Source organism: Spinacia oleracea, chromosome 4 (genome assembly GCF_020520425.1).
Source record: "Spinacia oleracea cultivar Varoflay chromosome 4, BTI_SOV_V1, whole genome shotgun sequence".
Taxonomy (NCBI): domain Eukaryota; kingdom Viridiplantae; phylum Streptophyta; class Magnoliopsida; order Caryophyllales; family Amaranthaceae; genus Spinacia; species Spinacia oleracea.
This window is the reverse complement of record NC_079490.1, coordinates 86,243,719-86,255,719: the sequence shown is the minus strand read 5'-3', so window position 1 is coordinate 86,255,719 and position 12,001 is coordinate 86,243,719. Positions and strand designations below refer to the sequence as shown.

Below are 12,001 nucleotides of genomic sequence, written 5' to 3'. Positions count from 1 at the left end.
CTCTTGACTGAACCCGTAGGGTCACACAAATAGTACGTAAACGGATCAAGTATTTAATGGCATTAAATACTCCATCTATGGATATTCGGAATCGACGGATCTTGGTTTCAGTGGGAGCTGAGATCGTCACAGGCAAGAAATGAATACTCCGGAAACGATGATATTGCCGGAAACGGAAATATGGATCGTATCGGAAATATAAATATTATCCAAGTCGTAGATGTTGCCGGAAACGGAAACATGGTACGTATCGGAAAATATTGTCGGAAATGGAAATATTGCCGGAATCGGAAATATTGCCGGAAACGGAAATATTGTCAGAATCGGAAATATTATCGGAATCGGAAAATAATTCCGGAAACGGAAATATTAAATATTTGTTCGAAACGGAAATTAATTCCGCAATCGGAAATATTAAATATTGTTCGTATCGGAAATGAATTCCGGAACCGGGAATTTAATCGGAAGCGTATCGTACGAATAAGCATCGGACGAGGCCTGCCGGACGAGGGCCCAGCACGAAGCCAGGCCATCGCCCAGCAAGCCACACGCATCCAACAACACGCCAATGCCTCGACCAGGCCCAGCGCAAGGCCAGTCCCAGCCAAGGCTGGCGCGCGCGCACAAATGGGCTGCGGGCAGTGGGCCTGTGCGCCGTGCGCACAGCGTGGGCCGCAAGGCTTGCGCATGGGCGTGCGATGCTCGTGCGGTGCGTGTGTACGTGCTATACGAATCCTAAAGCTATCGGGATTCGTGCATAGATTAAATCCTAATCCTAAAAGATTAAATTAATTATTTAGAGTTCTAATAGGATTCTAATTAATTAATTAGTATTCTAACAGGATTCGAAATCCTTTCCAAGGTTCTATAAATATATGCCTAGGGTCATAAATTTATATACATGTTTTCAAGTATTCAAAGCTAGGATTTTTAAGCAGAAAAATCAGCCATAACTCTTGCCCATTTAGCCGAAAATAAGTAGTACCTTAAGGGCGATTCTAGTTGGTCAATCTTAAGGCGGATCCGGACGTGCTGTGGACTATCTACGGAGGGACGACACTAGGAGTCCTAAAGACTTGTTCTTGTTCGGTTCGGGCGCAGCTAGGGAAGGCACGCAACAAAGAGTATGCATCTAAACTATGCTAAATGATTATGTGTAAATAATATGTTTTCCTGGCTTTATGGTTTTTTCCGCATGATTTATGAATTGTCATATGTATCATAACCTAACACACCTAGCATTAGTTGAGCATCGAAGTGCCTTGACTAGTTAGTCCGACGGGAGTGTGACGCTAGTAGGCAGCGTGTGAGACTAAGGAAAATAGTCAGCACGTGACACGTGGTATCAGAGCATCGACAATCGAAGGGGCGGTCTTGCTGAAGTTGCTTTGTGCTAGCTGCTGTGTGAACGAAGGTTGGGTGCGGAGCAATCTGATCATGTCGGTAAACAAAGAGAGTGTTGCTGGAGGGTCCGTGGTCCAGGAGACTGGGAGGAAGGGTAGTCAGACCAACTGAAGGAAATATGTCCTTCACCCAATGTGCATTAGTCTAATACCAAAGGTTGAAGATTAATGATGAACAATTATTTTAGTGAGATCAAGTGATCGGAACAGCTGGCTGGAGCAATGCTTCCGATCAGTGAGTTCTAATCCTAATTATGCTCACAGCTTACTCTTGACTGAACCTATAAGGTCACACCATTGACATGTAACATATCATCGAATTAAATGAATAAGAAATTCATTTAATAGCTTTTCGGGAAAATAGTTCGGAAAACATAGTTAAACGATTTAACATTGGATCGTGAAATCATATATCGTGTTGCGTATATTCGTAAGCTAGGCGAAACGAATAATCGTATCGTACGACAATGGATCGTCAAGTAGGAAACGATAAATGAATTATCGAATGATAATCCAATAAAGCAAACATGGAAGCAAGCCCACGCGCAAGGCACACAAAGGCGCCAAGCCCATGGCCTTGCTGCCTCGGCTGCGCGCGCGAGGAAGCCACATCAGCAGCAGCAGTGACGGCCCAAAGCCCACTACGTGTTGTGTTGTGCGCGTGTGTGTGTCAGCGTCGGCGTGGGCCTTGCTGGTCGGTCGAGCTCCTTGCTTGGTCGGTTGGCTTGGCTCATGTGATAGGATATTATAATATCCTATTCAACATGTTTTCCTAACCTAATGCAATCATAATATTCTAAACTAAGGCAAGAAATGAAGGAAATAATGCCCTTGGTCCAAGTATGCATTCAATGTTAAGTCTAATAAATGCGGTTCAGTATTAATTAATTATACAAGTTAATAATTCAGTAAGATCAAGTGAACTGTATGCCTAGCTAGAGGCCGCTTCAGTTCAAGTGGAATTAATAATATTAATCCACAGCTTACTCTTGACTGAACCCGTAGGGTCACACAAATAGTACGTGAACGGATCAAGTATTTAAGTGAATTAAATACTCCATTTATGGATATTCGGAATCGACGGATCTCGGTTCCAGTGGGAGCTGAAATCGTTAAAAGGCAAATTATGAATACTACCGGAAACGATGATATTCCGGAAACGGAAATATGGATCGTATCGGAAATATAAATATTATCCAAGTCGTAGATGTTGCCGTAAGAGGAAACATGGTACGTATCGAAAAATATTATCGGAAATGGAAATATTGCCGGAAACGGAAATATTGTCGGAATCGGAAATATTATCGAAATCGGAAAATAATTCCGGAATCGAAAATATTAAATATTTGTTAGAAACGGAAATTAATTCCGGAATCGGAAATATTAAATATTGTTCGAATCGTAAATAAATTCCGGAATCGAAAAATTAATCGGAAGCGCGTCGTACAAAATAAACATCGGACGAGCTTGCTAGACGCAAGGCCCAGCACGAAGCCAGGCCTGCGCCTAGCGAAGCCTGCGCACAGCAAGGCGAGCCAGCTGCCCGCTGATCAAGGGGAAAACTAGGTCGTTACTAGTCTCTCCTAATCAAAAAAATTACCTAAACTAACCACTAAACATAATTAAAGCGGTAAGCAAGGGTCGAAATCCACAAGGACTAAGGTGCGCTAATTTATGCTAATCGAACAACAAGCTAGGTCGAAACGAGTTGGAAAGTCAACTAACCAACTAAAACTAAATCAACTAAACTAAGAAATCAAAAGTAAACGAGATTAGGGAATGGGTCAAACAACAACAAATCACGGGATGGACATAAGACAATTGAAAACGGGGAAGATTCACAAGCACTACATGAATAAGCGTTGAATTCACAAATAGTTCCAACCATCTCCCGATGCGCGAACAATTTCCCTAAGCATCAAGGATGAACTCCCGTTCTACCCTATCACACCCGGGGTAAATCAAAATCCCAATTCAACAACATAGCCAAGCTTAGGTCTTTAATCCCTTTCCAACCCAACTAGACTACTCCAAGCAATCATGGAACACTTAATTGATCAAGTTAAAAGCAACATGTATTGGAAATGCCTAAACATGCAATAATTAATCATGAAAATCCCTAATTTCCAATCACAAACACCCAAACAAAATCAATGTTGAGTTTTCACCAAACCCTAATCAATAAATTACTCCATAATCCTAAAAATATGAAATTTAACGAAATTAACAACTAAAAACATGATTCTAAACATTAACAATAACTAAACTAAACATGGATAATTAAACTAAACATGAACAATTAAACTAAATAAAACAAAATAAATCAAGCAATAAATGAAGAAATAAATGAGGGGAGAGTAAGAAATTGCTCATTGATTAATTGGTTGATCATCAAAACTAAATTGTCACACTTGAATTCAAAAGCCCCAATTTTCGTTGATTATCTCTCATTTTCTCTCTCTAAAAGCTAAACCCTAAACCCTAAGAAAAAGAAGAACTAAACTAATTATTTACATGGTTTAAATGAGAAAAGAAATAGTATTTATACTCCTCACCTAAAAACAAAAAAAAACAAAAAAAAGTAAAAATAACACAGAAAAAAAAAAAAAAGAATTAAAAACACGAAATACAAAGAAAAGGAAAAGTTTTCACTCAAAAAAAAAACAAAACCCATCCCCCACCATCTTCCAGCAAATTCGATTATACAGGCGTGTGTATGGTGCGATTGGTGCACCTGTCCCAAAACGACACTCGTTAAATATAAAACGCGTTTATGCGGGTTTCTGGAGAAGGAAAAGAACAAACGTTGTTTTTTTGTTAAAGAAAAGAACAAACGTTAGAAAAGAACAAACCTTGGAAAAGAACAATGACTGCTCTGTTTTATTTTGATCTTTTTTTTTCCGCTCCATTTTTCTGTTATATATACCTTCCATTTTTCGCTCCATTTTTCTGTTATAATTTTCGAATCAGAAACTATGAAGAGGAGAGAGAAACTATAAAGAGGAGAGAGAAACTGTGAAGAGGAGAGAGAAAGTAATGGAAAATTCAGTTGATCTTTGTACTTCAATTTCAAATTCTATTGATTGTTCTTCTTCAAATTTGAATTCCTCAGCTGATAATCTGATTTGTGAAGGTAATTTTTCAATTTTTTAAAAACGAATTACTTGTTTGTGATGATTTTGATTTCGATTTTCTTTATTTGATCATTTGAATTCATTTTGATTTTGTTGATCATTAGATTTCTGCATATCTCAAATTACTTTGATTAACGTATTTGATTATATATTTTCTTATACCTTTTCAGAAATTTTGAATAATGCGTTGGATCATTCGAAAGAAAATGATGTTGATGATGATCCAGAATCTTATGTGGTTGTTGGTCAAGGTATCAGTCATGTTCTTTTTTCGTTTTTATATGTTCTTTTAGTCTTACCTTTTGTTCTTTTATATATTGGTTCTGATATACTTCGTATGTATTAAGTGATTGTAATGATACGGAAAATAATCAATGAACATGTTGTTCGTTTTTGCTTTAGCTTGTTGTTCTCTTTTTTGCTTTAGCTTGTTGTTCTTTTGATATTACACACATCAGTTCAAATTGTTCTTTTATCATTTTTGGTCTTCTTTTATTTATTTTTTTGTTCTTTTCACATTGTTAATAGGTGTTCTACATGATATGTTCTTTTCTTTTGGTTATAATATTCTTTTTCTTTATTTTATTATGTTCTTTTAAGGTTTAGCTTGTTGTTCTTTTTTGCTTTAGCTTGTTGTTCTTTTGATATTACACACATCAGATCAAATTGTTCTTTTATCATTTTTGTTGTTCTTTTCACATTTTTAATATAAGTGTTTTATATGATATGTTCATTTTCTGTTACTTATAATGTTATTTTCATTTACTTTATTATGTTCGTTTATGCACATGTGTTTTTCGTTTTTTTATTGGTAAAGTTGTTTTAATATGATAGGTTCTTTTCTGTTATTTATAATGTTCTTTTTCTGTACTTCATTATTTTCTTTTATGCTCTATTGTTGTTCTTTTTGTGTTGGTAATGTTCTATTATTTTTGCAGATTATGAAGAACCAGTTTCACTTGAGGGTAGTGTAGTTAAGGATGATGATGAAGCGTATGAGTTATACAACAGTCATGCTTTTAGGAATGGTTTTGGTACTAGGAAGGGTAAAAAGGAGTATAGGAATGGTACCAAAATAGTTCGGCAGAGGTTCTTTGTTTGTGCATATGAGGGTTTTAAAAAAGCTGATGGTGTTGTGCCTAAATGTTACAAAAAAAAATTGATAGGAGAACTGGATGCAAGGCATCAGTTTAGTTTGATGTTGATAAGAAAACTGGAGTGTATGTTCTTTCTAAACACTCTCGTGTTCATAATCATTCAATGGTTCCTGCCAATAAGAGATATCTTATTAGGTCTCATAGGAACCTATCAAAAGAACAGTTGGCCTTCCTTACTACGTTTAGTTGTAGTGGTACTAAGCTTGCCGATGTTCTTAGAGCAATGAGGAAAGAAGTAGGTGGTGAAGCTCATTTAGGATTTACTATTCCTGATGCATATGATGCTGTCAATGCGGAGAAAAAGAATAAGTTGGATGGTTGTGATTCAAATCAATTGATTAGGTGGTTTGCAATGAGACAAGCTAATGAACACGGCTTTTATTATGATTTTCAACTTAATGAATTTAATCAATTGACCAACTTTTTTTGGAGAGACGGGAGAATGCGGTCTGATTATGAAGCATTTGGGGATTTATTGATTCATGATACAACATATCGTACTAATAAATACGATATGATATGTGGTCCTTTTGTTGGAATGTATCTCCACACTCAAAATATCATGCTTGGAGTTGGGTTTCTTTTGAATCAGAAGGCAGGTTCTTTTGAGTGGCTTTTTAATTCTTTTTTGATATCTATGGGTGGGAAGCAACCGGTTACTATCATGACAGATCAGAGTTCTGCCATGGACAAGGCTATAAGGTATTGTTCGATTATGATCCTATTATGTTCTTTATTGTACGTTCGTGTTCTTTTAGCTCTATTTTATGTTCTTTTTATTTTTTTAATGTTCTTTTTATTAATATTATATTTATATTGCTTTTTGTTGATGTGTTTTAGGGAAGTGTTTCCTAAATCAAGGCATCGGTTATGTACGTGGCATATAGGAGAAAATGCTATTGTAAACATCAAAGGTGTTATGGCTAAGGATGGTTTCAAACGTAGATTTGATTATGTTTTGAAATATACTGACACAATTGCGGAATTTCAGCATTATTGGAATAGGTAATGTTCTTTTGTGTGTTATGTAAGTCTTTTGTTCTTTTGTTAACCAAAATTGTTCTTTTTTATTTTCGTTGTTCTTTTTTTTGATATATTGTTCTTTTCTATATGTTACGTGTTCTCTGTGTGTACTTTTTGTGTGGCTTATTGTTCTTTTATTTTTTTGGTATTTGTTCTTTTGTAGTCTTATGACTGATTACAATTGCAAGACATACAAATGGATAAAGAGGTTATATGATTTGAAAGAGAAATGGTGTCCTGCATATAACAAAGAGTGGTTTTCTGGGGGTATTTTATCTTCTCAAAGGAGTGAGACCACAAACCATTCTATTTCTAGGAGGTTGCATAAAACGAATGGTTTATGTGATTTTTATAAGTGTTTTTTGGATGTAATTGATTAATGGAGAAGTAAGGAGAACAAGAGAGATTATAATTCTTCTACTGGAAATAGATATTACGCATGTGCGGATAACATGTTATGTTTGCATGCGCGGGATGTGTATACCATTGAAATATATTTGATATTTGAGCAACGATTCATCAAAGCAATTGGTTTGAGGTGTCAACGCATTTCCTATGAGTTTCCAGTTTCTAAGTATATTGTTGGGCATCCTACAAAGGATTTCATTAGACATGTTGTGAAGTTTAATGAGCAAGAGATGGTTGTTGATTGTACTTGCAAGTCATATGGAGAAATAGGAATTTTTTGTTCTCATATTCTTCGAGTTTTTATTGTCCATAATGTTGAAGAGATTCCCAAACAATATATTATGAAGAGATGGACCAAAGAGGCTATGAACACGATTGTTGAAGAAGGAGAAGATAGAGATAATGAAGTAAGTGTTGTTTCTGCTTCAGTTTGGAGGATGCAAAGCATAAGAAATTGCATTAAAGTTATAAATGAAGCTCAACATTGTCCGGCTGCAAGGAAGCTTATTGATTTGGGTGTGTTGGATATGTCATGCAAAGTAAAGGAGTATATTGGTGGTGTTGAAGGGGATGGTAATGTATCAAACAACTATGTGCGTGATGAAACTCTACTTGATGTCGTTGAGCCTTCAACAGACACAGTTTTGTCGGATGTTGTGGAGCCGATTGCTGAAAAAGTCATTCCAACAATGATTCAAAATCCACCAAAGCGAAAGAGGAAGATTAAGAACGGGACTGAAAAGGCTAATGAGAGGAATGTGAGACCTAAAGGAATTGTTGAGAAGAAACGCAATAAACTGAAAGGTTGGAACAAGAGAAGAGAAAGACATGTTGATAATTTGAGGGAGGAAACTCAGTCTACTAATCAGGTAAGATGTTCTTTTTAAACATTTATTTGTTCTTTTATTCCTTTAGTATGTTCTTTTTGTTTATCATTGTTCTTTTTTCCATTTATATGTTCTATTTATCCTTTTGTTAATGATCTTTTAGTTTTCTTTATTATGTTCTGTTGGCAAATTGTTCTTTTTAAAAATCTATTTGTTCTTTTATTCCTTTAGTTTGTTCCTTTTGTTTATCATTGTTCATTTTTCTTCCTATATGTTCTTTTTGTCTTTTTGTTTATGTTCTTTTGCTAAACAGTTCATTTTTTAAAAGAACATCTATTTGTAATGTTTATTATGTTCTTTTTTAATATCTATTTTGTTCTTTTATTCCTTTATTATGTTCCTTTTTGTTTTTCATTGTTCTTTTTTCTTCCTAATCATGTTCTTCTTTTCCTTACTGTTTTTTTGTTCTTTTTCAGTGTATCATAAATTTACCTGTTGGTGGGGTTTTGGTCATCCAACATCTTCAAATTCACAATTGGAAGCATATGTTCCAGATGATTATTTTGGAGTACACATACATCCTTTGTAGATTCTTTTCGTGATTGGTAATTTGTTCATTTTTTAAAAGAACATATTAGTCGATTGCAAGCTACTGTTGTTTGTGCAATCAACAAAGTAAAAGAACAAGCGTATATAGTAAAATGTAGTTTTTAATATGAAGTTTTAAATGGGAAGGTTTTTTGATTGAATCTCAAAGAGTATATAATATGTACATATTTTTCATTTAAATGTATTTTTTAAATGCTTATGAAAGAACTATATATAGTTACCAAAAGAACATATTCATAAGTGAAAAGAACAACTTCAAAATCATTAGTTAATTTAGACATTAAATTAGTAGATGTCAAAAGTTATATATATAATTTGAACTCACAACATAATACCTTAAGTATCTTCATCCTGATATTCACCGGAATTTAAAAGAATTTCAAACATTTTGAAAAGAACAATCAGTCAAAAGAACATTTACAAACAACCAGTTCAAAAGAACAATTGTTTCTAAACCAATTCACAAACTACTAGTTCAAAAGAACAATCAGCAACATTAAAAGAACACAGATATTATCAAACCATTCTTTCTAAAGAACACTATCAAACCATTGTTTCTAAAGAACACTATCAAACCATTGTTTCAAAAGAACATTATCAAACCATTGTTTTTAAACCAAACAACAACCACTTGTGTTCACTAAGTTTTTTAAAAAGTAATGTCTATTCTACTTGATTTGCTTGTTTCAATGCCAGATATATCAACTCATTCTTCTCGTTCTGAGCGCTTGATAAGATTTGTGTTGCATAATGTATCCTTAGCTGCCGAATATAGTTTTTCTGAAAATAAAATAATAATGTGTTATTTAAATAACATATTTACAAGTTTCGAAAAAATAATAAGATTTAGGAACTACTTACATCATCTTCATAGTTTGTAAATCCACAATCCCAATTCGGGTTGCCTTTATATGTCTCCATATGCCGCATTGCATACACCCCACAGTCGACTTTGTTTTCTCGATTTTTCCATGGCATCGGAGGTAATGTGATTTCATATTGCTTGATTTGTGTGTTTTTTAATGGATGACCTTCCAGCTCACTAAACTTCAACCATGCTTCAAACTGCATGGATTATAAAGAACAAAGATCAAAATATAAAACGACACGAAAATAAAAAAGAACAGAAATACTTAAATATTATTTTGAGATGAAATTGACTCAATAGACTTACAGTCTTTTGGGGATTCTGTTCATATTTGTTCTCAAAAGGTATCCCCTCCGGTAGATCGAGATTGTCAAGAATTTCAACTTTCTTTGATTTATTGTTTATCACAATGAGGAAGAAATGTGCACCAGAACAGACAGGAAAGAACAACTACAAAAACAGAAAAGAACATTAGGCAAAGAAAAAAGAACATCAACTTAGCAAAAAAAAAAAAAAGAACATTTAGCAAAGAAAAAGAACATTTTTACCAGATGGTATCCCTTTAGAGATGAAACATGTGCAACTGATATTTCATGCTTAATGGAATCCACAAAATTCTGAAACCTCTTCTGCTCAGTTCCTTGGCTATCTTGTGTCCCATCATATGCGTCGTTTTGTAACAGCATATTCTTCATATAGAAAATAATTTTAAGTATATACTAGTATAAAATAATAAACAAATAAAATAATAAGGTTTTGGATGTTTTAAATCTTACGTAAGAAATTGTCGAAAAGTAGAATTTCATGTTCGACTTTACGCACTGGTCTCGATCATCATTCAACAGTTTTGCAAATGTGTCAATGATATTATTTTCCACCCAAACATCCCCACCTATTGTAAAAAAAGAAAAGAACAAACTTTAGTACAAAAGTAACACCTATGCGTTGAAAAAGAACAACTGAAATTAATTTTACCTAGGGTTTGCATATTAGCTCTTGTAATTAAGTTCCATTTGTCATAGTACACCAACTCACTGTTTTAAACAATAAAAATGATATCAATATAAGAACACTAAAAATTTAAAAAGAACAAGTAGATTGAATTAATTGCAATTGTGTTAAAATACTTACCTAGGATCACCCTCTCCAATTGCATAATCAAGAATGCATTTCAAATCCTTGTCCTCTTGGCTTAGTTTGTCACTAGCCTCAAGTAAATGTGAATATTGAGTTAAAAACGGTGACCGTAAAACTATAGGGACATTCTTGATTCTCTTCATTGTGGCAGGGATTTGACTTGTAGTTGGAACATCCTCTTCATCTTTTTTTGTTTTTGTTGGAACATCCTCTTCATCTCTTAGGAAAAGAACACATTGATAGTCAATAAAAGAACACTCTTAATATATGAAAGAACAGAATCAAAATTAAAAAGAACAATTCAAAGAATAAAAAGAACACCAAATCATATTTAATAGAACATAAGAGTGTTCTTACCTCAGATACACTGATGGAGTTATCACATTATCCTGGGAATCTGCTTCAGGAACTTTTGGGGTCTGAAAATCTTCTTCTTCACGATTAGGGATTGGTGTCCCTTTTTCACTGCTTTTGTTCAATGCACCATCATTGTTCTTCAAACTCTCAGGTACTCTATGCAGAGAGAAAATATATTTTGAAGATTCTAAAAGATCAAAATCATTTATAACAAAAGAACAAACGATCATTTAAAATAAAATACGATTAACATTAATGCATTAATACAGAAAAGAACACAATGAAAGTAACATAAAAGAACAATATAAAAGAACATGCGAAATAGGAAAAAGAACATTAAGTACAATATAAAAGAACATTAAAGAAACACATGAAAGAGTGCAAAAGAACAATGATAGTTAAAAAAAAGGCACATTAAATTCAACACAAAAGAACACAACTTAAATCCATATTAAGGTAAGTACACAACAGAAGAATCATGTCCACAATTAAAAATCAAAAGAACAACAAAAATAAAAAAAAAGTACAGCAAAGATAGGAAAAAGAACATTAAGTACAATATAAAAGAACATGCGAAATAGAAGAAAGAATAATGCATCAATAATGAAAGAAATAGTTAAAAATGAAAGAAAATAGTCACATTTTTACTATACATGTCTAATGTGACTGTGTTTAAAAGAACGCATACTCGGTTTTCGGTGGAGAGTGCTGTTCTTTTTCAGAATGATCGTTCTTCTCCCCTGAAATTGTTTGAAGGTCACCTTCTGTTAAAGAGTTGTTCATTAAGAGTGCTTGGATCCTCATCTCCTCTTCATAGTCATGTTCAGGGGTAATTTCTGAAATGGACGGTAGTGCAAGCTTCAAAGTCAAATCATTAACCCCATCATTTTCAGAGTCCATAGTGGGAGGTGTGAGAAATGGAGGTAAATCTGGTAGAGTTTCCTCTGATAGAGGCTCCTCTGACATTGGTTCCTCTGTTTGTTCTTTTTGGATAAGAGTTTCTTTTTTCTTCCCTCTTGTCGCCTTCTTGACTGCATCTTCAAATAAAATTGAGAAGTAGTCCGAGCTGAAAAACTCT

The 12,001-nt window shown here is 34.1% G+C and overlaps 1 protein-coding gene across 1 annotated transcript; it reads left to right on the top strand.

Annotated features, from left to right (window-relative positions):
* Nucleotides 1–1,437: 1,437 nt before the first annotated feature.
* On the top strand, nt 1,438–8,554 carry LOC110784549 (protein FAR1-RELATED SEQUENCE 5-like). The gene is made up of 9 exons (XM_056841936.1): nt 1,438–1,498; nt 4,516–4,536; nt 4,642–4,788; nt 5,476–5,719; nt 5,830–6,396; nt 6,535–6,699; nt 6,881–7,036; nt 7,106–7,994; nt 8,429–8,554. Exons 1-9 carry the CDS (start codon nt 1,438–1,440, stop codon nt 8,552–8,554), a joined length of 2,376 nt encoding a protein of 791 aa, XP_056697914.1.
* Nucleotides 8,555–12,001: the final 3,447 nt, after the last annotated feature.

Bases quoted from the DNA above. Each gene is read 5' to 3' on its own strand.
- LOC110784549 (XM_056841936.1), top strand. From the start codon at position 1,438: ATGTCGGTAAACAAAGAGAGTGTTGCTGGAGGGTCCGTGGTCCAGGAG. The intron at 1,499-4,515 runs GTAGTCAGACCA...TGAATTCCTCAG, and splicing joins CCAGGAGACTGGGAGGAAGG to CTGATAATCTGATTTGTGAA. The intron at 5,720-5,829 runs GCATCAGTTTAG...ATATCTTATTAG, and splicing joins ATAGGAGAACTGGATGCAAG to GTCTCATAGGAACCTATCAA.